At 53.8% G+C, this 26,588-nt stretch overlaps 9 protein-coding genes across 9 annotated transcripts; 4 read left to right on the forward strand and 5 right to left on the reverse strand.

The window, feature by feature from the left end:
- Positions 1-485: 485 nt before the first annotated feature.
- On the forward strand, positions 486-2,112 carry PG994_005932 (uncharacterized protein; the record flags this gene model as incomplete). The annotated part of the gene is made up of 5 exons (XM_066857341.1): positions 486-512; positions 593-777; positions 875-1,048; positions 1,102-1,488; positions 1,530-2,112. 5 exons carry the CDS (start codon positions 486-488, stop codon positions 2,110-2,112), a joined length of 1,356 nt encoding a protein of 451 aa, XP_066716610.1.
- A 1,252-nt stretch (positions 2,113-3,364) lies between these two features.
- PG994_005933 (uncharacterized protein) lies at positions 3,365-5,242 on the reverse strand (the record flags this gene model as incomplete). Its single annotated transcript, XM_066857342.1, has 3 exons — positions 3,365-3,721; positions 3,788-4,137; positions 4,192-5,242. 3 exons carry the CDS (start codon positions 5,240-5,242, stop codon positions 3,365-3,367), a joined length of 1,758 nt encoding a protein of 585 aa, XP_066716611.1.
- Positions 5,243-6,863: 1,621 nt separating this feature from the next.
- PG994_005934 (uncharacterized protein) lies at positions 6,864-7,337 on the reverse strand (the record flags this gene model as incomplete). The annotated part of the gene is made up of 1 exon (XM_066857343.1): positions 6,864-7,337. The coding sequence occupies one exon, from the start codon at positions 7,335-7,337 to the stop codon at positions 6,864-6,866; it is 474 nt and encodes a 157-aa protein (XP_066716612.1).
- A 1,439-nt stretch (positions 7,338-8,776) lies between these two features.
- Positions 8,777-9,745, reverse strand: PG994_005935 (uncharacterized protein; the record flags this gene model as incomplete). The annotated part of the gene is made up of 3 exons (XM_066857344.1): positions 8,777-8,864; positions 8,944-9,503; positions 9,539-9,745. The coding sequence occupies 3 exons, from the start codon at positions 9,743-9,745 to the stop codon at positions 8,777-8,779; spliced, it is 855 nt and encodes a 284-aa protein (XP_066716613.1).
- A 1,427-nt stretch (positions 9,746-11,172) lies between these two features.
- Positions 11,173-13,695, reverse strand: PG994_005936 (uncharacterized protein; the record flags this gene model as incomplete). Its single annotated transcript, XM_066857345.1, has 1 exon — positions 11,173-13,695. One exon carries the CDS (start codon positions 13,693-13,695, stop codon positions 11,173-11,175), a length of 2,523 nt encoding a protein of 840 aa, XP_066716614.1.
- Positions 13,696-14,616: 921 nt separating this feature from the next.
- On the forward strand, positions 14,617-15,744 carry PG994_005937 (uncharacterized protein; the record flags this gene model as incomplete). Its single annotated transcript, XM_066857346.1, has 1 exon — positions 14,617-15,744. The coding sequence occupies one exon, from the start codon at positions 14,617-14,619 to the stop codon at positions 15,742-15,744; it is 1,128 nt and encodes a 375-aa protein (XP_066716615.1).
- A 444-nt stretch (positions 15,745-16,188) lies between these two features.
- Positions 16,189-16,856, reverse strand: PG994_005938 (uncharacterized protein; the record flags this gene model as incomplete). The annotated part of the gene is made up of 2 exons (XM_066857347.1): positions 16,189-16,233; positions 16,275-16,856. 2 exons carry the CDS (start codon positions 16,854-16,856, stop codon positions 16,189-16,191), a joined length of 627 nt encoding a protein of 208 aa, XP_066716616.1.
- A 1,561-nt stretch (positions 16,857-18,417) lies between these two features.
- PG994_005939 (uncharacterized protein) lies at positions 18,418-19,759 on the forward strand (the record flags this gene model as incomplete). Its single annotated transcript, XM_066857348.1, has 3 exons — positions 18,418-19,187; positions 19,244-19,551; positions 19,614-19,759. 3 exons carry the CDS (start codon positions 18,418-18,420, stop codon positions 19,757-19,759), a joined length of 1,224 nt encoding a protein of 407 aa, XP_066716617.1.
- A 1,159-nt stretch (positions 19,760-20,918) lies between these two features.
- On the forward strand, positions 20,919-23,786 carry PG994_005940 (tubulin-tyrosine ligase PBY1; the record flags this gene model as incomplete). Its single annotated transcript, XM_066857349.1, has 4 exons — positions 20,919-21,853; positions 21,920-21,985; positions 22,243-23,062; positions 23,118-23,786. The coding sequence occupies 4 exons, from the start codon at positions 20,919-20,921 to the stop codon at positions 23,784-23,786; spliced, it is 2,490 nt and encodes an 829-aa protein (XP_066716618.1).
- Between the last annotated feature and the right edge of the window lie 2,802 nt (positions 23,787-26,588).

Raw genomic sequence — 26,588 nt, forward strand, 5'->3', positions numbered from 1 at the left:
GATAATTGGCATGGCGTTATTGTATATTCTCTTTTTGGCGGATGATGCATTTTCAGAGCTTGCCCAAAACAATGAGAAGATATTCTGAACCCAATTAGCCATATGAACTGAACCTTGAGACCCCTGATGGCAAAGGAGCATGTGATGAAAGCGAAGCACCCTTGGCACCCAATGTTGACATGACGTCGGTACCACACAGGCCGCTATTGTCACAATGCCAGGCGCTATGGCGGGGCACTAGCCAATCGGCAAGGGTCCCTAGCGAGCTGCTATTCCAGGTATTACCAGTACCACTCACGCATTCGCATCATCTTCTTGCTCCTTCTTCCCCACAACCATCTTGGTGCCAATACTGTCAACTGTGTGAAACCAAGCGACCTTCTTTGCTGCCCTTCCTGGCATCCTGGCCAAGGTCGCTGCGTTGCAGAGAAGCAAACGTTGTTCGTTACCATCACCAAAACCAGGTTCAGCCGAAAGTGGACAAGATGAGTCTCGTCACCAAGAAAGCCATTGTAAGTCTACCTACAAATCCAGGAGGCATAGAAGGCGAAGAAGAAGAAGAAGCTAACCATGGAATCAATTGCGTCCGTAGGAGCTCGTCAAGCGGCCCATTCGCCTTGCCACTGCCCCGACCGCCCAACGGGCCTACATCAACACCTTCCTCTTCATCTCGACGTCTATCGCATTGCTATGCATCGCCGCCCTCGCATGGCCCGTCTTCTACTATAGCTACGTCCCCAAGAAGGTCGTTTCGTTGCCGATACATCTGCAGTACAAGTGAGTTATCTCCAGCAGTATCACTTCGTCATCCAATTATATGTATGTATGGGTGGGAGATATGAGACTAACTTGTGTGTCTGTTCGCTTCCAATAGTGCCGGTCTTAACCCATACGGCCTCGCCTCGCTGTCGCACGACCTCATGCTCGACACGGCCTACGACGTCTCGGTCCACCTGACCCTCCCGCGCTCGCCGCCCAACCTGGGCCACGGCAACTTCATGGTGGCCCTCGTCGCGACGCGCTCGGTGCTCGAAGACCCGGCCCAGTCGTGGGGGCCCATGGCGCTTTCGACACCCGTCGACCCCTACGTCGACATCCTAGCGGCGCCGCCAGACCACGTCGTCTTCTCGTCGCGCCGGCCCGCCCTCTTGCCCTACGAGGACCCCTTCGTCTCGCGCGCCTCGCGCGCCCTGTTTCTGTTTGGCACGTCCTGGTCGGCAGCTCCTCGTCGTCGGCGGGGCGCATCACCCTCGACCTCCCCATGGGCGAGCTCGTCGAGTTCCGCGACCAGCTTCCCCTCAGCCTGTTGTTGGATATCCAGGCGGGCCCTACCCTGCAGATCTATGCGGCCCGCGTCGAGCTCGTCGCCCGTCTGACGGGCCTGCGCTGGCTCATGTACAACCACCGCATTCTCAGTTTTGTCGTCTGCACCGCGCTGTTCTGGTCCGCCGAGATGATTTCCATGGCCGCCGCCTGGGCCATTCTCATGTTCTTTTTCAGCGGCAGCGGCGGGGGCAACGGTGGTGTAGTCGGCCCCGCAACCCCACGGGTGGTGGTGGTGAGGATGATGGCGATTCTAGGAAACCGCCACCGCCGGGCCAACCCACGCCGGCTAAGGGCTTTGGTGGGGGCGGCGTGGTGGCGATCGCATCCGGCAAGCTGCCGGTAGCGCACGCCAATGGCCGCGAGCGGCAGCCGGCCATAAAGCGGGAAGAAGAGGACGAGGAGCGGAACCAAAACGGATCCATGGAGCTCGTCCGGGCTCGGCGCGAGAAACGGCCGGAGAATGACAACAGCGGCGACAGGGGGATCAAGGAGGAAAGCGCCGAGCGTGGTCGACAACGCCCCCTGTCCTCGATAACAACGGCAGTCGCTTCGTCCTCCTCCTTGGGATCGCCGCGACAGTCTAAGAGGCAACGCGGGTCTGCCAGCGGAGCACGAGACACGGTTGTTAATGGTGGCGCGTACGAGGACGAGGGCCTCGACGATGAAGAGTACCAAGACATCGGCGACAGTGGTAGAGGTGCCGGTACGGGATCGAGTTACGGCCAAGGGGGTGACGGTTTGGTACGTCGTCGATCGTCGTCTTCGGGGAGCAACCTGCAACGATAAGGGGACTCTCTCGTAGTCGAATTATGTTTATTATTTTGTTTCTGTTTCTCTTGTTTCTATGGTCCGAAGCAAGAGAAAGAAAGGCGCTTGATTTGGAATTTAGGGGGAGAAGGGGAGTAGGCAGAAATCGGCGTTTCTGATTTGTATTTGCTTCGACGGTGGGACTAGGTTGTTTCCCTACACATCCTCGGAAAGGGAGGCCAGTCCGCTGTATTGAGATGGGAGAATGAATACATCATGTATGCTGTAGGACTGGCTTCGGTAGGGGTTCGAAATTGGCACAGCAGGGTAGGACAAGAGAGAAGAGTAAGGGGGTTTGAAAGCAGCCCATCTCTTACTTATTTATTTTGGCACTTTATATCGAGATACCCCGGGAAAGGAAAGAGAGATAGTCCCTACATTTACAGAAACTAATGGTTCATTCATTTGCGATGTGCCTAAGTGGAAGGTGCGTACAGTCGAGCAAAAGGGGTCTGTCGAACAAAATGAAGCATTTCTCCCCTCGCCTCACATCTAGAAACCCGTTCACCATACGTGTTAGAGAGAAAACGGCGTGTTATGCACACGCGTATATTTTGTTTGTTTGTGTTTGAACATGATCTACCAAGAAAGCTGCGTGGCTCGCGTCTTCGCTGAACAGAGATGATGCTGTTTTGCCAGGCCAGACTTCGGGGGCACGCCGTCCGCAAGAATATGATTGATTTCCACCCCTTGTCCAATGTCCTGATTCCTCATCGAAAATCCCTCCTCCACCCCGTGCAAAAAAAGGGCAAGGGCGGCCCCCGTTCCATCCCTCCTCTCTCTCTCGCTCTCTCTCCGCCACTCGCTTCCTTTCCTTTTGTCCCAACGCTTCTCAATATCGTTTCTAGAAGAAGTGGCACAAAAGGTCTTGGGCTCTGGAGGTACTGAAAAAAAAAGCTGTCGTACTTATCGTCCCTGGTTCCCTGAAATCCTCCCCCGATCAGAAACGCCCAGCAATGCTTGCCAACCATCTCTTATCTGGCACTTCATATTCGCTATAGAAGGAAGGGCCACACCGATTGTCCAAGTACCCAAGAGGATCCTGCTACGGTGCTGCGGTCATGGTAGGGATGGGCCTAGCGTCTTGCACGTGATAGGTGAATGCGGATATTGGTTATCACCTATACTTGGTGCCATATACTAGCCGAAGCTGGCAGATCATACTCGAATCGGCGCGTGTCGAAGATGGTTCCACGGCCTGTATCAGCGTGCTGCACGGCCGATAACGGTGCTACAGCTCTTCGTCCGATTCATCCTTGGGGCCCATTACAGCCCCAGGAGTTGCTATCGATTTGCCCTTCTGCTCGGCGGTAGCTCTAGCAAGTACATCCCCTATCGCTGACGGGAATCCAGCAGATCGATCCATAGTAACGTCATCGCCACTCCCGCGTTGTTTCTTCAGCGGACTACCAATTGTCGTCGTATCATCCGAAAACGCTTGGGATAGCAGATTTGTGAGCCCACCAGCCGTAGCAGGCGCAGTACTTGATCCAGACTCGGTGGGCGTAGACCCAGCCGTTGGGCCATTGCTGGGCGACTTCCTAGAGGCAGCAGCGCTATCAGGCTCCGCCGAGTGCTGTCGCTTCAGCTAATCGTAAGGTCAGTACAACAAATCGAATAATGCAATAATGCGAGTGCTCAAGCCTGCACTTACACGAATACGGTCAATACCGGCTTTCAGTTCCGCTTGGAGCTCTGCATCCTCAGGGGCCAGGTGGGTCTTGACGTCCTTATCATCAGTATCCTCCATTTTGAGGAGCGGGTTTTTGCTATCGTCATCGTCGTCGTCACTGTCATCCATGGTGCCAGAAACGCTCTTTCTCGATTTGCGGCGTTGATTCGCCTCAGCGTCTTGGTCGCGGAAAGCGGAAAAGCCCACAGTGCCAGTGTTCTTGAGAGGGCTCAGCCCTGAGAAATCCAATTGCGTACTCCGCCTCTTAGCACCAGGAATAGTAGTCTTCGGATCCTTAGTGGAGGGCACGATGCCCATCTTAGCCAGTTGGCCTGTAGAATGTTAGCATAGCGAAGCAGTGGCTGGGATAGTACACAAGAACGCACGCTGTCCACGATAGAAGAAGGTAAAGGTGGCGTAAGGCTTATCCGGGCCGTCGATGCCGGTCACGGTCTGGGTGCTGATCGTTTTCGGATCCAGGGTCTTGGGCTTGGCGAAACTTGTGGTGTGTTCGACATCAGCATCAATGGCACCGTTGCTGCCGCCTTGGTTCCCCTCGCCCTCGTCGTCGTCATCGTGGGCGTCGAATTGAGGCGAGTACTCGCCCTTCTTGATCTCGCCGGAAGCTATCACGCGGAACATGGCGACCTTGATCTGGCCTGTCGCCTCGGGCGGCTCGTCGTCGTCGTCATCGGACATGGAGTCCGATTCGGAGTCGACCATGCTGTTGTCATTGTTCGCAGTCGGCGACTGCTCGGTACTGCCGTAGGCCAATATATCTCGCTGTTTCCCATTTTGGTCCAAGTTGGTGCCGGCGGCCGCCGACTTTTGACGGCGATGGCGCCTCTCAAACTTCTGCCTCCGCTTCTCTACCTTCTCGGCGGCATCGTGACCCTGCAAGTCCAGGCCGTTGAGCCACCGTTCCAGACCGACCTCGCGGAAGAGGAATTCGCGCTCGGCAAGGCCACCGCCCTCGCTGTCGGGGACTTGAACCCATCTACTATTGACCCATGTCTCTTCGCCAGGTCGTAGGAGCGTGGCCACTTCTTCCTTGGCTCTGCCGTCAAAGTAAATGTAGGCGGCAATGGTCTCGTTTTCCGAGTTGGTCATGGGAATGTAGGGCGTTACGGTATTCGCATGTTTAGAGGGGTCCGAGGAGGCGGAGGGCAGCGGACCGGCATAGAGAGGCTTAGGGTGAGGATTGGCCTCGTTGGCCTTGGGGGTCGTGTAGGGAATGGGGGCGCCCGGGTTCAGCAAGGTGATGGAGATGGCGAAGCGGGCAGGTTCGTGCTTTTGGGTGTCGGTGTTCAGCTGGGGAGAGGGCACGGGTATATAAGTACTGATGCGAGACACGCGAGACTGCTTTTGCATTCCATGCTCGTGGAGCGGGGCTCCGTTGGCGTGGATGCTCACAGCGATGCCCTTGAAGCAGGGCATCGTGTATGGAATATAGTGGTTCTTGGGGAAGTGTGGGCAAAAGTTGGAGGCTTCGTTTCGAGGCCAAAAACCAGATAAAATGCGACAGTAAGAATGGTTCTGGCGGAGGGGTTGCTGGGGGAGAAAAAAGGGTGGTGGTCGAGTCGAGGCTGAGGCCGAGTCGGATTGCCTTGTTTGTTCGAGTGAGAAAGTCGAGGTTGAGCTGGAAGGTGGTGATGTGATGTGATACTGGGAAGAGCACTTGACCTGGTGTGGGTTGTCGAAACTCTCAACTCTTAAAAACCCAAGCCAAGCCAGAGACAGCTCAGAAGGTCAAATGGATCGATCAGATGAAGACTAACAGAATAAATCCAGAGCATGTATTTTTTTTTCTTCTCTTCTTTTCCTTCTCCTGCAGAAACTCGACAAAGGCCTTGTCTGCGTGTTCTATTGTTACTTTTTTTTCTTCCCTTCCCCTCAAAGCGATCCATCCAGGACGGACCAAAGGGGGGGGGGGGCAGTTAGGGATGGTCATGTTGTCCCTGTCCCTGGCCCTGGCCTATCTGGGTGAGGGGAGAGCTGGTTGACCGTAACTCCCAGCACAGCACATAGTACAGCACACTTCAAGAGCCGAAGTGGGCTTTGCAGGGCAACCCAGAGGCAGTTACCAATCAATCGGTGAGCTGCGGAGGGTCACAATTACACTTGGCCAGCCTACTTTCTGCTTCAGCTGCTGGCTCCTCCCATCGTCCATCTGTACCTGCAGCGGTGAATCAAACTCTCCATCGATCGCACACTGTCTCCTATCAATACTGTATATATAGCCAAGTATAGAAGTACGTGACTTAGTCGAAATTCCAGCCGTTGAGCCTCTAGAGAAGAGAGCTCTCGTCCGATCTATCAATGCACACGAAAGCTACCCCACCTGACTTGGCAGCACCAAAATGGGCATTCAAGAGGACATGACAAGCAATCTAGATCTATCTCCCACTGGTACTCCTTAGTTTAACCTGCCAGCTAACCTAGTAGGTAAATGGTGAGGCTAATGTGCAGAAGCCCAACAAGTACTGTACAGTACGTACGTTTAGGTATTATCAGTTGACTTGATTGATAACCGATAACAACTAACCTACTGCATCTACTTAGGTATGTCACATTCCAGAGAACTTATCACGCAACGTTTTCATGCAAAGCTATAGACCAGTCCCGTAATTGGCTGGACTCGAGATGAGTGGCCTCGATGCCCGCCTGGCTTGTTGGTGAAAGCCAGCTTACCATGAGACTTGATCTTGGTAGCAGGTCACACAACTCGAAATCAATAGAACATAACCCTCATCACCTGTTAGCCCCATCACCGCCATGTCTAATAAATTCACAGTATCCCGAAGTGAGGCAGCGCCATGCCCTGTGCTCTGTGCTTCGATATGCCGGATACCCAAATTCGGTAGCACTCGGTGAATCGCCCATCCGCCGCTGCAAGTCCGTCGTAAGCGTATTTGAACTTGACTATCCAAGACGGTGCGTCGTCTTTGTCATTGCGAAGCCTGCAGGGATATGCACTGCTGTCCTTACTGCTACACCTGCAGCACGGGCGACGATGACTTCCCAGGAAGCTGTCTTCGTCGCACGGGGGGGCGGGACGTCAAAGGCCCAGATAAAGGAGGTCGGAGAATTGTTGGAAAAGTACCCTGTCGTCGGCTCCGGTAGCACCTTGCATGCTTGTATCTCGTTGGGACACTTCTCGAGGGACCCCTCTCTCAAGAAGCAACTTCCCCGCGGCAAACCCCGGTGGGTGTTGCCAGGGCCCGTCGGATACACGACGCGATCGTGCGAAGTCAGCCGGTAGACGTTCCGGCGACAGATCGGCGAATAATGGGAAACCAGTCGGCCTGGGTTGGCACCAGAAGACACAGCGAAGGCGTAGGAAGTAGATTTTGAGGGCGGCGGCGCGACTCTCTCGGTTGATGCACATCAGTTTGGGACAAGGTGACCGGTGGGCGTTTAGGACTTCAGAGAGAAGGATAGTCTGCGGTTCGACAAGAGTGCCGTATTTCCAGATCTTGAGTCGAAGCTCCGGAGGCAAGCGGGGAAACGGATGAAAGGAGGTTAGAGTCATCTTTCTCTCGCGCGCTCTGGGTAATTCCTGCATCGGACAAAAGGCAGAGTAGGGGGGAATTATCGACAGCACGTCGTAGCATACCACATTCCAGTCGCTCACACTGCTCCTCGAGCTGTGCCTCGAGGTAGCAAAGTAAACTGTACGGCAAGTCGCGAAGGTGGTAAGTAGATAGCGGCAACAATGGAATAGAAGTTTGGGTTGGCGGTCAACGATTAGTGAAGCACGCAGGAAGAGAAACCCTCTTAGTAGAGTCCAGGATTGATGAAATATATACTTCCCTCAAAGCACACGAAGCCTCAGACCTAGATGAATAGCAGCCTGCAATGTCTTTCTACCCCTGATTCTCATGATGTGTGGCCTTGCCAAGAACCACAAGCTAAGTCGTCCCCAATATCCCGGGCACTTATTCTCCAGGCTGCCTTCCGGGACACCTTTTTTGTGGCCACTAAAAGCGTGTTTCGTTGGCGAAGAAGGTCGAAGCCTCGTTCACCGTGAACCAACAAATCGTCAAAGAGAGGGGAAAAACCCATCATCTACACAGGCCTGGCTCATGTAGTCAGTCTGTGGTGTGCCTCCCAACTAAATCCAAGAGCCTACCGTCTCCTTCATGATGCGAAGGGAATGACGACAGGGGTGCTGGGTGTCGAAAGCGCCACGACAGTATAGAACGGAAGCAGAATGGCAGGCAGCTCAAGACTCCGAAGTAGGTGAGCCCTGAACAACTCACAGTATCAAAAGGGGCTATTGGAGAATTGCTACAGATGGCGGCCGGCAGATGCTGGGGAGAATGTATGGGGTGGCCATGACAAGAGGGTTGGGGATGGCACACATCATGCAACTGGCACCACCAACCCGCCATATCTCACGTGCGGCACCGTTGATTTCATTGACCAACAGGAAAAGCAACTCGGGATGACATCTGGGACCACGGTAGGGTCTTTCCAACGGCGATCTGAGTTGGAGCCATGAATAGCCGTCAAGGCCAAATAGCCACGACGTAGTGGTACTAAGCTGCCTCGTCTCAGGTTTTCATTCGCATACATTATGATATACAATACAATCAACCGATATTGTCATAGTTTTGATGAAATTTTTATTCGTGTGGGGGTATCCTCTAAGCTGAACCATGGCATTCTACAATGTCATCTCTATATTTCCAATCCCTTTTGTTCGTAATCTTCATTCCACTGTCTATCCGTCTTTTATGACGGCGACGTGGCAGTCATTACTGTATCCGTTGGGTGTCCAAAAAAGACCATGCAGGACCAAAGAGGTCGTCCGCGATGGGATTGGTGACTGACGGCGTACAAAGCCACCCGACTTCCTGATTGGATGGTCTTGAGGGGGTTTGCTGGCACATGGCTGGTCACCACCTAATTGAGGAGCTGTCCCAGTGGTACATCATCGATGACAAGGTTGGTTTTGTCGTGATTTGTTTAACCCTCCATCTCCTCATCCTCATCATCGTCGGAGTCGAGGTCAATGTCGCTGTCAATGTCGTCCTCGAGGAAGTAGTCGATGGCGCTGGGGAAGATGTCGTCACCGATGGTGACGGCAACGTCGTGTCCGGGGAGGGAAGGTCTCGACGTGCTCCTCGGGGAACTCCTCCTCATCCTCGTCATCGTCCTCCTCGTCGACCTCGCCGGCCTTGGCGCGCTTGGCCATAGCCTCAGCCTTGGCCTGGACGCTCTCGGCGGCGCTTGTCCAGCGGCCACGGTAAGAGAAGAAGTTGAAGAAGCTGGTAGCGCCCATCTCCTTCTCCTCGATCATGGCGGCGAGAGCCTTGTACTCGGGCATCTCGCGGGCCGCGGCGTCGCGGGCCTTGCGGGCGTCGCCGGAGAGAGCGGCGTCGAGCTGCTGGCTAGGGTTGGCCTTCTGCGCCTGCCAGAAGCCGTAGGCGGCGTCGGACAGACCCTCGGTCACGTCCTTGCCGGCCTTCCAGTTGATCTTGACGGGCTCGGAGACGAGGCCGGTGGAGCCGTCGTTGCCGTAGCGGTAGAAGAAGGTCTTGCGCAGAACGGTGTCGGCGAAGAAGTCGTTCTCCTTGAAGTGGAAAGTGATGGTCATGGAGCGGGGCTCGCCGAACTTGTCAATGCCAGTGTCGGTGGTCTTGGCGCTGGCAGGGATCTCCGGGCGGTCTACCTCGATGGCGGTCAGAGCCTGCTGGAAGATGACGTTGTCAGGGGGGTGATGGCGGCCTCGAGCTCGGACGTGGCCTTGTCGAAGACGACGCTCCAGAAGCCAGGGATCTTAGCAATGGAGTTCTGGCGCTTGGCGAAGATGTCCTTGGTCATCAACCACTGCTTAGCGGCGATCTCCAGGTCAACGTCCGAGATGGCATCCTCGAACTGCTGGAGCTCCTTGATGACGGCGGGGTCGATGACGATCTCCTCAGGCATAGACATGTTTGCTTGTGGTAGGGTGTGTACGAGTAAGGTCTATGAAGGAAAGAGAGAGTGGGATGTGTACGAGAGAGGGACAGATGTGAAGAGATGACAAGAGTCGAAGGAAACCAGCGTCACAGCGACCGGAAAGCCATGGATATAAATATTTGCGCGACGGCCTGACCCGCCCCAAAAGTGACCGCTCTTTTTACCCGTTTGAGCAATCCAGGGCAGAGTGAAAGGGAGAAAAAAAATTCTTATAGTGCCTTCCATGTCATTGGCGGATCCCCTAAGTGGGTGACAACAAAGAAGTTTGAGAGTGCGACACTTGGATCTGCCACTTACATGGTGTTGCCTCTGGCTCTGGCGAATCCAATCGGACACATGCGGCTTGGTGACACACTTGGCGGCAAACCAGGCCAGACGAAGACTGCTTGCTTGCCCTGGCCTCGCACGCTGGCAGCCGAACAAAACAGAGGAACTTGAGCAGTGCTTTGTGGTGATGTCTGGTGTTTGTTGTTTGCCGCCTTAGGTAGTTCTTCTCTTCTCCCTGCCCTGTCCCGTTCGACCACTTCACTCTGCCTGACCACTATACCACCAATTTTGTATGGCGGGGTAGTTGCCTGTAAGTTCAAGTAAAAATAATTTTGTTGCCATTTGCCCCGCCTACTTTACTTACAGTACCCGCCGGTGTCATTCGCCCCACAGGGGTCTCCTCCTTTGGGAAAATTCGGCCTGAGACTAGAGATCTAGTCCTGCCCATCTGTGGAGTCTGCTAGATTCTTTCACAGATTTGCCCTCCCTATCGGCATGTATTTTCCCTACCCCTCTGCTACGATAGCCCGTCGATAGTTGCTATGGTGCCAAAGAGGCATAATGTGTGCCTTCGGTCAAGCCATCGAGGAAATTGGCCGTCATGCCTTGGAATCCAATAGAGCTGCCATGGAAGTCAAAAGTCTTCGCATAGTCTTCTTTTGTTCATCCGATGTGGGAGGAGTCTGTCTTGTAGTTATAGATCACAGTGACGATGATGTGGCATAGTATGAGCCAGACAACGCCCATGTTTCCAAATTGATGAGTTGCTGTTTCGTTTTTTACCAACGCCAGAGTGGCCTGTTGCAAGTTAGCCTCTCACGGAGATGCTACCGGCTATATACTCCTCGTTCTTAGAGCAAGGGGTATGTATGACTGTTTAGGTCTAGGATAAGAATTCAACAAATAGGACTCATAACCTGTCTGATTAATGTACGCTTGACTTTGAACTGGGTATGTATTCATCTGACATATGATTTCAGACCATGGTCTATTTCCCTTGGACGCCCGCTATATGAAAAGGCGCAGCATGCAAAGATTCCTCGCTGTCTCGAGAATGCCATCCACCCCTTTCTGGCCCGGGTGGCTCCTTTTCACGCCATCGTTAGCCATACTAGAACAGCTACTTTATGATATCATTTCAAAACGACAAGCTCATCGTCGTCATCTCCATCATCCAACAAGACCATCTTGTTCCTTGCGAAGTCCCCTCCCAGGCTTTCCCTTCCCGCCTCGCGTATCCCCTTTTCCGTCACAAAACGCGTCTTTTTGCGAGCCGGCAGTTCAGCTTTCTCCCTGCTATCCTTGCCCTTGATGGCCGGCGTCAGAGTAGTTGACGACTGGAAACTACTGCCATCACTAAAACTGCTGCTAGCCGCCGGGACAGCACTCGTCGCGCCGTCGAACCGCTGGCCGTTCTTCATGTTGGAGAGCTTGTCCTTTAATGAAGTACCCCAGCCCAGAGCTCCTTCAGACTTAGACTGGCTGGCCGGCGCCGTCTTCGCCGCCTTGGCGGACGACGACGATCCCGTGCTAGAGGTCGAGTTGAACGACGACAGATTCCTCTTGCGCTTAACAGGGCTCAGGTGAACCTTCTTGGCGTCTGCTCCCCTCGGCGCCAGTAGACCTAGGCTTTTCGCGTCGACTGCCGGCGTTTGGCTCATACTTGACGAGTCCTGAGCCGTACCGCCACCGGCAGAGGATACACTAGATCCCAACTGGTTTGTACGGCCAGTCATCTTCATGTATTCTCTGCCGGCACCGCGACCGATGTTGCTGAGCTGTTTCATGATCTCTCGCTCCTTTTCTTGGTGCTCCAAGCGGCGTCTCAGGGCCTCCTTGCGCTCGGCCCGATCCGCAACCCCTCCGAAGGCCAAGTGTTCGCCGTCGATGAGGCTTGCAGCACTAGCATGAGACACGTAGTACTGAGAGCCCGAAGCACGGTCGTAGTTGCTGGTGTTGCTCTTCTTCAAATTGTCATTCTGCCATTTCTCGCGGTGGTTCTTGGGCCGAGCACCCATGCCGCTGCCAGCTGCTGAGTTGATATCCTGCCGGTGAAATCGGTGCTTCTCTAGGGCTGCATTCATGTGAAATTCACAGAACTCCGTACGTTTCTTGTTGACCCAGGAGTTGCAGTGATTGCCGTCCTTTTTCACGCTCTTGCAGTACCCCAGATCACGCGCTGTCCCAATCTCAAGGACTGTGTCGCCATCGCTGTTCAGCACTATACTAAATCGGCCCGTGTCTTCGCGCCCCTTGGGAGGAGGCATGATACTTGGGTTCAGAATTGCCACCAGGGTACCTGGCGACAGCTTCCAATAGCGGGCAAAGGCAGAATCGAATAGGAAAAGGTCAAGTTGCCAAGTCAGATCCACGAGTGTAATCACCATGTACTTGCCACGCGGGTCATCATCGTCAGCGAACCGATTCTTCTTCTCTTTGAGATCTGAGCCGCCCGGAGGAGGCTTGTGGGCTTTCGGATCAGATTTGGATGCAATAATACCCAGCACCACGATATCTTGTTCGATATCTGGCAGCTCGAAGTTCGGAGCCTTGACACAAGCTAGAAGATCCTTGATCAGGTACGGCTTCTTCCCCGAAAGTGTGCGTGCTAAAACGCTGTGAGGTAGGATGCGTTTGGCGAGATGTAAGGCCGAGTATGGTTCAAACGAGGCTGCTTCGTCGGGATTTGCCGAACCAGCCTCGCCATCAAGTTTGTCACCTCTCCATGAACTAGGAACCGTATTGCTCCTTTTTATCCTCCCGCCCGCCAGGATTTCCTCCCGGCTGTAAGATCCTTGCTCCGAAGGTGCTTCAGGTATCTCTACCGCCTGGGTCTTGTATTGTTCCACTTCCTCTTGTTTGACCTGGAACGTGTCGTTTCTGACGTTTCTTATTCGATCTTGCCTTTCTTTCTTCGTCGCCTCTTCATTCCTTGCCTCGGCCAGCCTTTCACTAAATGATTTCGGCCGGTCTCGGCTTACGAGATTCTCCTGATACGCAGCGGGTGTGCGTGATCTTTGCAAATAACCACTACTAGGTTTGTCATTATTGCGCGGACCTCGTTGGCTAGATGCTCGCTTCAATGAAACATCTTTGGCCTTCAGACCCTTGTCGATACCCAGTAGCACCCGACTAGGCGACCTTTGGCTTTGAGCAGTTTGCGTCCTCCGTACTGGCGAAACAGGAACCTGCACCTCCACTTGAGATTGAGATGGGAGTTTTGATGCTTCCTTTAGTATTGTCGCGCGTGACTGTGCCCGGCTTGCGGCTAAAATGTCATGCCCTGACGATGGCCTGGGGGTGGTTGAGTTGCCCAGATCTACGGAACCTCCAGCCTTCTTCTGTCTCCGCTGGAACGCTTTCAACTTCAGCTTTGCCTGGATAGCTTGTAGTTTTAGCTGTAGCGTCTCCTCGTCCTCTTCCTCGTCCTCCATGTCTTCGTCCATGTCCTCATCGTCCAGATTGTTCCGAGAAGTGGCTGAGCTTGTGGCAAGAGCAGACATGGACCGACCCCGTTTCAGCGGCGATGGCGAGGGTGAAGACCGCTCTGCCATGCGGCTCATTCGTTCGCGGCCGCCGGGCGTGCTGGCGAGGGCTTCGTGGGGCGATCGCGGGGGCCATTGTGCTGGTGGTCCTGCTCCGGATCCTTCAATCATGTCAGTTAGGTCTCAAGATGTGGGTAATCTCGATTTGCAGACGTACTTTGAGCCATGTTGGCTCGCTTCTGGCGTGGATTATCACCGTACCATCACAGGTGTTTGGTTGTTTACTGTGCAAATGCTGTGCTTTGTATTGACTGTTGTACAAGAACCTGTATGGACAGGAGCCCCCGCTTGTTGCCAATACAACAGCCCAGCCAACCTGTCTAGGTTCGCTTAGAGGATGATGGTCGGAGGTGTAACTTATACAGAGGACGTAAGTGTGTCTCGATTAGGTAATAAACCAAAGATACAATCCGGTACTATTGTTGCTGAGAATGCTTTCGAGAATTGAATTTCGTCAAAGGCTGCAAACAAACAATGTCGGCGAAGGGTTGGTCAACAGTCGCATATAGATAGTACAGATAGTACAAGCGCTTATTAAAGGCCGGGGTGCCGAAACCAGAAGCCCTTTCTGACAGTGTAAGTAGGCGCGATAAGATTTGGGATGGGTTGACAAGCGATCAGGTGGGATGGGATTGATTGATGGCTTGGGCTGAATTGCCAACCCAAGATTTAGATCAGAATGGGGGATACAACGGTACATCCAAGCGACCCGCTGCTGGACGAAAGCGCCATTCTAATAGGTAAGCTAGAATCAAGTGAGCAGACAAGTCAGAAGTGCATGAAATTGAAACCTAAGGTTCGCGTCAAATCCCTGCCCCGACGCGTCTCCACAGTCGCGCTATGATAGATTATAGACGGGCAGGGATCTAAATTGGCCTTCTTAGTAACGCGGAGAGGTGCATGTCGTCGTTAATTGTGTTATCAGTTTTACTGAAGCCATTCCACCATCCTGTATCTATTAGTTGCTCGGACAGGAATTTCACTTAAGTGTTTGGGCACCGACTTTGGATCATCACAATCTTGGTAAACGATATGGCTAGGACGACGCGCTCCAAAGCCGCCACTGGGAGCGCCTCGGCAAAGACGTCGGCGGCGACAGCCCCAGCGCCCTCAAATAAATCCCGATATCAGCTGCCTTCTACCGCTGCGAACCCCCCTAAAATCTTCATTCTACCGAGCAAGGCCACCAGCGAGGCGCGTGTGGTATCATTACCAAACCCGCGGTATGACAAGCCTACGCGCTACCTCGTGTGCCCCGAGACAGGAATATACGAGTTCACCCGCATCACAGCCCCGAAGTCCACACCGCGGAGCTGGTTAATAGACACCAGCGCCAACATCAGCACAGGATCGGAAAAGGAGGAGAAGCCAGACCCGAAGAAACCAAATGGCGACGACAGCGAGTTTGGCGCCTACGTAACCAAGGGCGCCGAGCTGTACTTGGCGACATCGATCGACCCCGTGTTCCTCCTATTACCGGCATTGGTCTCGGATGAGATAGCCAGGGGCGAGGGCGGAAAGAAGATGTTTGTCGAGAGCGATGACTATTTCGATCAGCTTGGCAAGGCTTCACCACACTTTTCCGAGATCCTGCGCTGGGGCAGCATACGGCAGTTGCTCGAGTCGAGGATGGCCACCGTCTGCGACACCATCGACGCCGGCGGGGAGCTGATGTATCGGTTCAGCAAGGAGAAGCTGCTGGCAGAAATGCTCTCCAAGGCAAAGCGGATGAGCGAGAAGTCCCTGCCGCCAAGCATGGAAGAGAAGTTTGTGGCCAAGGCTCTGGAGGCGCCGGTGTTGGGTCTGAAGAGGGAGGACACGACGACGACAAATTTATCTGCTTCCACACCCAAGGTCGACTCGACCGAAAGTCAGTCGTCCAGCGAGTCGACGGAAACCACAACAAGCCACATCTCCGAAGCATCTACCACAGCGACTTCGGTAGCCGATGAGGCCACTGCCGCTGCGTCAGCATTGAAGGCCTCGATGCAAGCTTCGCCCAAAGTGACCCAGCTTCAGCGGCTACGTGTCGCATTCTCCTTCGTCTGTTCTAGCTATTTCCTACCATCCCAGGTCTCGCAGCTTAAACAGCAACTACTAGAACAGAAGGAACTTGTGGATTTCAGCCCCCTCGATGACTATCTTGCGCAAGTAGCTTAAGTTACGCCAAGAAGCGGCGTCATCGCGTTCCATGGGCGACTACTCACGGAAACATGTTCTGGATGAGGAAGAACTTATGGACCGAGCAGAAAAGAAGCGGAAGATGGAAGAGGATGAGAAGCGGAAGAAGGCCGGAGAGTCGAGAGGTGTCAAAAATCTGAAGAAGGTCAACACTTCTGGGATGAAGAAAATGAGCGACTTCTTCAAGAAGAAAGGCTGAAAGAAGTGCTTTGGGTATCAATAATTCTGTATAATAACGAGCTGTGCGTCTTGCGGCCCTCAGGATATCAGATCTAGCATGTACATGAACCTTTTAAATCATAGCAGTCATGAATCTGTCGGTGTTGATTATGTACCTCGTGTCTTCCTCTAGCTCGACCCCGCGTGCTCCCAAGCCCTCTACCAAGGCCTGATGTAGGTCTTGCGCCAGGTATGCCGGAAGAGCTACCGTAAGTGCCTCGACTTGAGCCCCTCGTACCCGTCGTACCCCTAGTTACGGTCCGTCCCCTAGTTGAGCGTGTGCGTGTCACTGTGCCTCTGCCCCGGGCCGGTGTCCCGGCCGCTCGCTGCTGCTCTGCTTCCTCCCGCCTACGCGCGGCCTCGATCTGCCGGCGCTCCTCCTCGGCGGCCCTCCGCTCGGCCGCGGCCTGCTTCTGCGCCGCCTCGTTCTCGAGCTCGACGAGGTCCTGCGTGGCGCCCTTCCACGTCGGGTTGAGGAGCAGCCGCTGGTTGTGCTCCGTCTGCGACAGGATGCGTGTCCACGTATTGAGCAGCGTCGAAGCCGTATTGACTGTCTGCGACACTGTGCCCATGTTGCCCTTGGCGCGGTCCAGCGTCGAGAGGACGCCCTCGACCAGCTCGTTGATCTGCCGCACCCCTTGCAGCTCGCGCTGGAGCGCCGCCTCGCGCGCCTCGGCTGATGTGCTGGCTTCGTAGGAGGAAGGCCCTCCGCCCTGCTGTTGCTGTTGCTGTTGCTGCGGGGTCGGGGTCTTCGGGTCTCTGGGCCGTTCGGGTTGAGCAGCGGCTTTCCTGGAGGCGGATTTGGAGGCGGCTTTGGCTGATGGGGAGGCGAAGAGGTCCTCCGTATCGGAGTCTGAAAATTGGTCCGCCATGGCGAAAATAGACTATGTGGTGTGGTGGCAGCAGTCAATATCTGGTTGAGCTCTAGTGCATGCAGGTCTTGGGAGGCCGTTTTTTCTCTCCTGTTGCGGTGTGTGATCCCAAATTGGCTTCAATGACGTACAAGGCTGAGTTGCCTGGACGTTGAATAAGATGTTTACTATGTGAGTGTATGTTGTTTTTGACGCCGGATGCGGTTTCTGGTGGGGAACCTGGCAAGTCTGGTCGGGTTCTGCTCCTCAACCAGGGCTCTGCAGCGACACCAAAAATCGCCAATCAGTAGGGCTGTCTGGTGTTTCGCGGGCATCTGATGCATGTGGTGCGGGGCGGGGCCATGTTTAGGTCGCGACGCGTCTGTTGCTCCTCGAGTAAACTGGGGAGTGCTCAAGACGCGTCTTTTTGGTGTAAATTGATTCGAACTGCAGCTGTCAGACTGTTTACGGGCGCAAGGGGAGTGGAGATAGGGAGTGCATGAAATGCAGAACGAAAGGTGGTAGGGTGTGCTGGCAGGGAGTGGGCATGTTCAGAGGAGCCAATCCACTCTGGGCCCATGCCAATCTCGCAATAGTGCCCAACCCCAACCCTTGGTTCGTCCGTCTGTGTCCGTCTGTGGCAGGCTCGCTCAGTCCCCCAGCCACCTTTGTTCTGCCACTCTCACTACCGAAAATCACCTCCCTACTACCTCGACCCGGCGCGCTCAACGTCCTCTCGTCGTCGCTCCTTGAATAGTTCCCACTCACACAACCATAATCTTTAACCAAAACTACGTCAACATCATCGAACCTTCGACCGTCCCTGTCTCTGTCGCATTCTTGCTAGACTCGGAAGATTATTCTTGGACATAATTGCGTTTTGTCCACGCGTAATATTCTTTTGCAGACAGGATTACATCCGATTGAGGAGGAACGGAACGAACCCGACCGAAGCTTGAGACGATACGAAGTCACCATCCGATCTGTATACTGATCGGTCTTCACCCAGCGACTATACTACTATCGACAAGATTAAAGCTCGTATAGTCCGTCGAAACAAACACCACAGCGCGTATAGCTGTAGTCGTCTCGGAAACTTGCGGTCAAGGTCCAGCATTTGGAACCTCGACCCAAAACGCGACACTCTTTCGGTGCTTCATGCGCTACTCAAGCTATTAGCAATTGCATACGGATAGAGGGAGCTCGTTATAGCAACCAAATAGCTTAACATATCTGCTTTCGAGCTTCAGAGCTTGTTCGTCAGATTTGTGCCAGCGAGCTTCTTACTCGACATATACGAGTAGAGGTATTTGGACAGGTTGTTGGGTTAAAACAATCCATGGTGGTTGTGGTATTGTTATTGGAGTGGCCTTTTCTGTAAAGTCCAAGGGATTGTTGTTTTGGTGGCACACTGGATCGTCACCTGGTCTTGACTTTGGCTGCGAAAACACAAGTCATATAAACGACTTGTTGCTGGGCAGTAAACCTCAGTTCTGCCAGTCAACGCGGAAGCTGTTGCGGGGCCTCGAAACTCAGGAACTTGGGATCACACCTGCACTGCCTGAAAAATACCTACCTAATCATGGCTACCCTTTTCGAAGCTTCAACTCCTCCACCCCCATCCAGGGTCCATACTCCTTCAACTCCCAAACACGGCTACACTGACAATTGGGAACCTTTTTCTCCCCGCAAATCAGCACGCATCTCTGAAAAAGCAATCAAAAACCGCACACCTTCGCCCAGATCTTCCACTTCCCGCACCACAACTTCACGTTCAACAAGCACTATCTTTGGCACTCCAGCTGCATCGCCCCAGAAGAAGCGTGCACCCGCGATGGATTCTGTGCGCCGTGCTTCAGCCCATTTGACGGCTGAGAGTGCTGCTGACGCCGCTGGTCTTCTTGGCGTTCCTAGCTCCAAGTTGCATCCGACATCTGCGGCTCGTGGCTCTGGCATGCTTCCAACACCCGCCAAGACTCCAAGCGACAAGAATAAGCGCAATGTTGAGATTGCAGCTGGTGTGCGCGCCGCCGCGCGAACCCTTTTCCACGATGAAGTCGACACCATTACTTCATCGCGCAAGAAGCGAACTAAGAAGTACACTGGCGTAGGCCTGGAGAGTTTCAATGCAGAGGAAATCGACGAGCCTATTGAGATCTTCACCGACTCCCGCGACCGCGTTCCTCAGGTTGACCGTAGCCTTGACAATCCCTTCTACGGCGAAACTTCAGCTGCCGTGCCGGAACCCCCCAAGCGGCGCAGCCCTCGACGTAAAATGGTGATGATTCCCGGTGAAGGAAGAGTCCCTATGGAGGACGCTGTTCAGCGCGCAGATGGCACAGTTTATGTGTTGTGAGTATTGACCCTTCTTCGGTATTCGCAGCATATTTTTACTAACCTCAATCCAGCCGAGGAAAAGCATTTTGGAAGCCAAATAGTGATAACAGCTCGGCCGATCACGACGGCGAAGGCTCAGATGATCTTCTGAATGGCGAAGAGGTCGACTGTCCGCCTAGAAGACTGACTCGCTCTTCTGTTCAGCCACGTCTGCTGTTCCCCAGTAAAGCCAAGGGCAAGGAGATCCTCGAGCACAATACCGAAGATGAAGAAGCAGCCACCGATATCGAGGACCACGTTGTCATTGAAAGCAAGGATGGCAAGGATGCTGTGGAGACGCCTGCTGAGAAGCCAATGCCTGGAACACCTACCGCACCCCGTTTCGCGCCTGCTTCTCCCCGAGCACCACTCGTACGACCCGTATGAGCAAAAGGCTGGAAGATAGCGTGTCGGCCATGAAACGCCCGACCAAAACGCAAAGTCCTTTTGACACTTGGCGTCGTTCTAAGAGCCACGCTGGACCTCAGGGACAGAAACGGGAGGCCGATTCACCAGCTACCGGTGTCGCCAAACGCCAGCGTGCCTAGAGTGCATTTGAGGGAGCGGATGACACTGGGCGGCCAGCTAGAACCCTACAGCTTACACATCGTCTCCGTCGCCACACGAGTCAGTCAGACTTGTAGAAGTTGGGGTCTGTTTTCATGCTACCCAGGTAGTCGAACTGGCTACAGTTTTGTCCTTTGTTTGGATTATGGGTTTTCTTCAGTTCTATTGGGCTTAGGGGAAGGGAGTCAGCGATATGATGCCAAACCAAGTCATTAATATCGGTTTAAGCAATTGCTTCTGAAAGGCGTTGCTTGTTGGCGAGTCATGAATGGCACAGCAAAGGCGTTGGTGGAGAGATTTTGCTTCTTGATTTCACAGCTATTCCACACCTGTCCTGTATCACGAGGCTTCAGCAAAGATTGATCCTTGATCCTCGGTCCTCGTCATGTACTCTTTCCCCGTCCTGCGTGGAACCAAGATTTGTCTTGTTCAGAACAAGAGGAAGCAGGCCAGGCGATGAGGGACTGCATCTCCATTTAGATAGATAGCCTTTAGGGGTAATTGACACTTTGTATCAATAATTTTCCGATGTTTTTCGTGTACGCAGCCCGTTGACCAGATTCATGTACGTACTGTATTGTACGAGTAGGAGTGAAGCACCCGTGCGATGAGAGCGAACCGAGACCGAAGAGCCTCCTTCTCTTCCTTGGTAACATTGATTAAGCATAAGGCCTCTCCCAACACCAATCAGTAACAAGTAGGTGGTGACAGACACGTGTGTCGCGGGTGCAGATGACGTGACTGATCTTGATCGCCATCCGAATAACGGCCCCACCCCCACTAAGAACGGACAAGTCCCAAACGAATTTCTTCCTGCCCTTTTGCGCTGGCGGGGCAATTGGGACGGACACCTGCCGGTGAACGAAAGCAACGGACTACCCTTACCCTTCACTCCCTTCGTTCTACTGCATACTACCTACCAAGCCTTGTGTGTCTATACTTGGATCCTCTCCCACTGGCTCAGTTCGTACATATCAGGTGGCTTGGCCGAGTATTATTACACACACATTTCTTCTCCGGACTGTTCACTGGTTTCTTCTTCCTGAAGCATCATCATCTTTGGGTACTTAGATCCTGCAAGACCAGGAACACCTTTCTGCGCCCAATTCAGCAAATTTACTATCCTTTCTTGTGCTCAAGATGCATATTCTCGTGACCAATGATGATGGCCCACCATCTCCTACCTCCTCGCCCTATGTGCATAGTTTTGTACGGGCATTGCAGCGTGCCGGGCACACCGTATCTGTATGTCTCCCCCATACGCAACGATCCTGGATCGGAAAGGCCCATATGGTGGGCGAGACGGTGAAGCCCTCTTACTACCGACCCTCCGAGACGTTCGATCCCACCCCGCCCTCCGACTCCGCCGTCAGCAAGCCCCAGGGCACTACGCACTCGCGACCCAGCAAGTCCCGCGACATTGAGGAGTGGATTCTGGTCGATGGGACGCCCGCCTCCTGCGCCCAGATCGGCCTGCACTACTTCTTCGAGGACCGCGGGCCCGTGGACTTGGTGGTCTCGGGCCCCAACTACGGGCGCAACGCGACGGCCGTGTTCGCGCTCTCGAGCGGCACGCTGGGCGGCGCCCTCGAGGCCGCCGTCTGCCGCAAGAAGGCCATCGCCGTCTCGTACGCCTTCTTCAGCCGGAACCACGACCCCGAGATCATCGAGGGCGCCAGCGCACACAGCGTCCGCGTCATCGAAAGCCTGTACCGCCAGTGGCCGTCCGACGCCAGCGTGGACCTCTATTCGGTGAACGTCCCGCTGGTCGAGGGGGTCGGCAAGAACAAGACCCTCTTCACCGAGATGCTGCAAAACTACTGGTCGCAGGGAAGCTCATGCTTTACCGAGGTCGAGGGCAGCGTGGGCGACGAAGACGAGGAAGAGCGCCGGATACGAGAGGGCGAGGGTCATGAGGGTGTGGTGCCACAGGAGACCTCAAAAGAGGTTGAGAATGGCAACGGATACGCGCATCGGCATTTCAAGTGGTCGCCAAGATTTACGGATGTATACAACAGTGTGGAAGAATCGGCCCCAGGAAACGATGGGTGGGCTGTGAAAGAAGGATTAACAAGGTAAGCGGGCAAGATTGGAATCATAACTCCCTTTGGGTAACACGAGCTGACAATTAACCCCGACAGTATTACACCAATGAAGGCAAATTTTTATCACGCAGCACCGCATCTGCATGGAAGAGAATTACAATTGTAAGTACGAAACGTGGAGAGCATCATTAGCATTAGCAGTTTCGTTGTTGGATGAGGCTTCTGAAGCTGCTGGGGCTTTGTTATGGCCAATCTGGTCAAGATTCTTATAGACCTTAGAGACCTAGATATGAATATCGGAGCCCCAGTTCTTAGGGGGCCTCATGTGAATGCTGCTCGCGTTTAAAACCTCACGTGTTCTGCGATGGCCCGTATACCAGAATATTGTATTGTGTTCAAGATCTAATGATTCGGTATAGAGAACAGCCGCAGCCACAAGATAACACGACGTCCATGACACAAAAACACTCCCTATCACACCGGCCAAAGAACCATTTCTACGCATTGATAGCATACGAGGATCCCTACGTTCAACCTTTGATCCTCTCGGCGCTCTCTAAGCTCTTCCCCGCGGAGTTGTACACTATCCTCTCCCTTCCCGAGTCGCACGACCCGTCATCCTCATCCGAGATATCAATCTCTTCTCTGCTTCATCAGTCGGCGGCTGCCGCTCCGCCCTCAGAGAATGACACCCGCCTCCTGCAGATCACGCCCTATGAGCTGGTCGACTGGTCGTACGTCTCGGACGACCACAACAAGGGCAACGTGTTGGTGAACAGCTACATGCTGCGCAAGGCCCTGATCCGCAAGCACTACCTTGGCACCACCATCGAGCACTGGGTGGCCAAACATCCCGAGTCGGCCCTCAACTCGCACTTCCGCCGCGGTGACGCTTTCGAGGTTGATTACGCCGAGTTCCTGGACGACGCGCTCGTCGAGGCGTTTGACCTGCGCGCGAGCCTGGACAAGAACGAGGAGATCGAAGACACCAAGGACCGGGAGTGGTGGATCCTCAAGCCCGGCATGAGTGACCGTGGCCAAGGAATCCGTTTGTTCAGTACAATGGTGGAGCTGCAGGGGATATTCGATGGATGGGAGGAAGATGAAGACGACGAGGATGAGGAAGAAGAGGACGTAGATGGAGAAGCAGCGACTGGGAAGAAAGACGATGCTATTGACGGTGACGACGACGACGACGATAAGGACGACGGAATCACTGCCTCTCATCTCCGCCATTTCGTGGCGCAACCTTATATTCACCCGCCTACTCCTGCCCGCCTACGACAACCGCAAGTTCCACATCCGGACGTACGTCTTATGCGTCGGCAGCCTTGATGTTTACGTTTATCGCGAGATGCTCGCGCTCTTCGCGGGCAAGCCCTACGTCGCGCCCTGGGACGTCTCCTCCTCTGCTGGAGGTGACGACGGCGCCAGCGAAATCGACCTCGAGGCTCACCTGACCAACACGTGTCTCCAGCGCACCGTTAAGGACGGCTCGGTGCGCCGATTCTGGGACATTGACATCCCGACAGGGGTATCCAAGTCGGACCCGGAGAAGCCATCCAAACAAGCCATATTCGACCAGATCTGCGCCGTCACCGGCGACCTGTTCCAGGCCGCGGCCCAGGGCGGCATGACGATGCACTTCCAGCCGCTGCCCAACGCGTTTGAGGTGTTCGGGCTGGACTTCCTCGTCGATGCCGCGGGCACCGCCTGGCTGCTCGAGGTCAACAGCTTCCCCGACTTCAAGCAGACGGGCGACGAGCTCCACGGCCTGGTCCAGGGGCTCTGGGAGGGCATCATGGCGTTGGCGGTGCGGCCGCGGTTCGGCGGTCTGGGAAAGGTCGAGACTCCTTCTGCTGTGAATGGAGGGGACGAACAAGAGGACAGGGAGAGCTACGCGGAGGAGGTCAGGGATATGGTTCATGTTAGGAATGTTGATCTGGGGAGGCGATTTGGATGAGAATAGGGGATCTAGCGCGTGTTGCTGAAGGCTTCCAGATTCTACTCCTTTGTGTTTATCTCAGGGACTCAAGGCATCGGCCGGTGGATAGCTATGTCTCTGTCTAATGCTGGTTCTGATAAGCCAGATACATACCGATATATAGTTTGAGGTGGTTGTTGGCGTCGGCCTTTACCTCTGAATCTCATCACCATCGCAATGCGTCATATTTATGAGCTAGATGATGTTAGGGAGAAAAGAACAGAGATCAGGTAACGCTTGAGACTGGGCAGCAGTCAGTAGTCATTGCCAGTATAAACTAGAATGCTGTCTCTTCGCTGATTGATGCCTCAAGTGTTATTCTTTTTTTTCCGGAGGCATGTAGTTCACGTTGAAAGCAAGCACACTATGTGTCACTTCGTAATTCTAAGGGGGCATTACCGCAAGGGAGAAGAGCCGAGCCATACGTTACACGCGATAGGCTGGACCCGGGATTGGGGTCTCCGGCAAGTACAGGATCGCATATCTACCTGCCGTGTTACGTGACGAGATACCTAGGGTCCACGATCTCGGGGACATGCTGATCCGCTTGCTTACTCCAACGAGGAAGGGGGCTGTGAGTGACCGGTCGCCCACCGTTATGACAAGTAACAACGCACAATACATGTCAATTTGAAATAATCAGATACGGCTCACCTCTGACTATGTTCCACATATCTTGTGCTTTTGTTCGTATTGAATGAAGCTGGAGCTTACGAGACCCTGACTACATCCAACCGACTGGCTATATCAGATTCCCGCTACCAACAAACCAAGCCAGCTCTTGTCCGAGGATGGGGCGAGAGTCTGCTAAGCCTCTCTGATGATGAGTCCTGGTCGTGGCCTACATACGTAGTAGTACACACATGTATCTAGATATCCTACAGATTAGATGAGGTAGCTTGTCGGCGGCCTCTTGCTCCAACTGGAATCTCCCTCAAATCCTCAAAGTCTATTGCCACCATCAAATCGGGTTGAAACAGGTATGGATGAAAGTAGATGCTGCGCCTTCCATCTTCGAGGCATCCCATGGAGGCGATAAGGTCTTGGAAGTGTGTGATGTTGTGTCTGGTGCTGCCAAGTAGCCGCAGTATAAGTACTGGATCCACCCTTCTTACTGGGCGAGCCTGGCGGTTACTAAGCCGGCGTTAGGGAGAGCTCCAATTGGCTAGATTCTGTATCCAACATGCCCAGCGCTTCTAGGCTCCTCGTCGCCTAAGGTTAGTAGTGGGACTCGATCTACATACATAGACGCTTTCTCTCGCACGAAGAGGATTAGTGTTACCTTTGATTATATTAATTCCAGTACCATACACCTCGAGTGGAGGATCGGGGAGGCAAGCGGTTACACTAACCGCTGTAGCTCCTTCTGCCCTCTCGACTCGTGTAGTGGTTGATATGGTGTTCTAGTGTCTACTATGGAAGATGGATAGATTCGGCGGTGTAAAACTAACGTCGACGGAAATATTGAAGCCCCATTTGATTAAGACCTAACAGCCCAATCTGCAGAGCTCCTACTCCGGCTGATTGGATCGCTGTTGTCTGGTTGCTGCTTGGTAACGGGACTATAGGATTAGTTGGTATATGCCGAGACTGACACCGCATCCATCCACCCTTGGCTGCTTGCTGCCAAAAACCCATGTGGCAATCCTTCATGCTGTTGCTGGAGAAGCTAGAAGACGACTAGCCATGCAGCGACACTTGTCACTCACAATTCCCAAAGAATCCCCTTCCAAAGCGATGGGAAAGACGTTACGTGGAGGCGGTCGCGATGATATGTTGACGATATGACGTGAGCGTGTGCCCAACCTAGCAGCAGCAGCAGCCACCGAAGCCGCAGAGTAAGGTAGCATGATGGTCAGCCGATAGCAAACAGCAGTGATGAACAGTGGACTTTGTTTCTTCTTGTTTCAACGGCGTGAGCCGTTGCGGGCAGTGGGTTCGAAACACATCGGAGGTTTTCTTTCCCTTGTCCCCAGGCGGATTTCCCTGAACAGGAAGGTAATTCATGATCATCAAGTCTTCGTCCGGGTTGGTGGTGACGTGCATTGTTGCGATTCGAATCCTTTTATTCCAAGCGGGGTTTGCACATGTTTGCTATGTGCCATTTTGTTTTTCGCGCCGGGGAAGGAAAGGGCGTCGCTTAGCTTTCCCGCGAAATGAGCAGGACTTTGGTTTCTGCCCAGCGATTCGGATGCTACAATAACCCCTGGAATTGCTGTGCACAGCCACGCTCCTTGCGGGCTGATCACAGCAAACAACCCCATCACGAACACTGCAGATCAGGGCAGAATCCAGGAGGAGGGAAGGAGTCAGTGTGTACATAACGCCTGTCCCCCAATAGTTATTTGTGTCTTGACTCAGAATATGTAGGCTGAATTGCAAACCGCGCGTGTGTGTGTGTATGTGTGATACCGAGGAGGCGCAGATCTCGCTCGGAATGCTTGCAGCCGCCATGGTGGAGGAGTCGCAAAGAGAGACCGGACCGCCGGACTGTGAAGCTAGAATATTGCCGCCAAACGGAACCCGCATTTATCACACGGAACGCGCATCTCCCAAACTGGGGTACACACGTCAAGTGTTGGTAATAACTCGTCGCGCTTGAGTAGCATATTACTATAATGGGGCTTCGTCTGACCTTCGATTTTGTATGGGTTCCGTTCAGTATGGGGAAACAGAGATAGCATCATCCATCCACTCAAGCATGGTCAAGCTAGGAACAGCATGAAGAAGTTAATCACACACTCTTCTAGAAGCCCGAGCCCAGGGTTTTGTTGATGCTGT

This window comes from Apiospora phragmitis (genome assembly GCF_038363925.1).
Source record: "Apiospora phragmitis strain CBS 135458 chromosome Unknown utg000006l:1.0-5683423.0:1.0-5690449.0, whole genome shotgun sequence".
NCBI classification, from domain to species: Eukaryota; Fungi; Ascomycota; class Sordariomycetes; order Amphisphaeriales; family Apiosporaceae; genus Apiospora; species Apiospora phragmitis.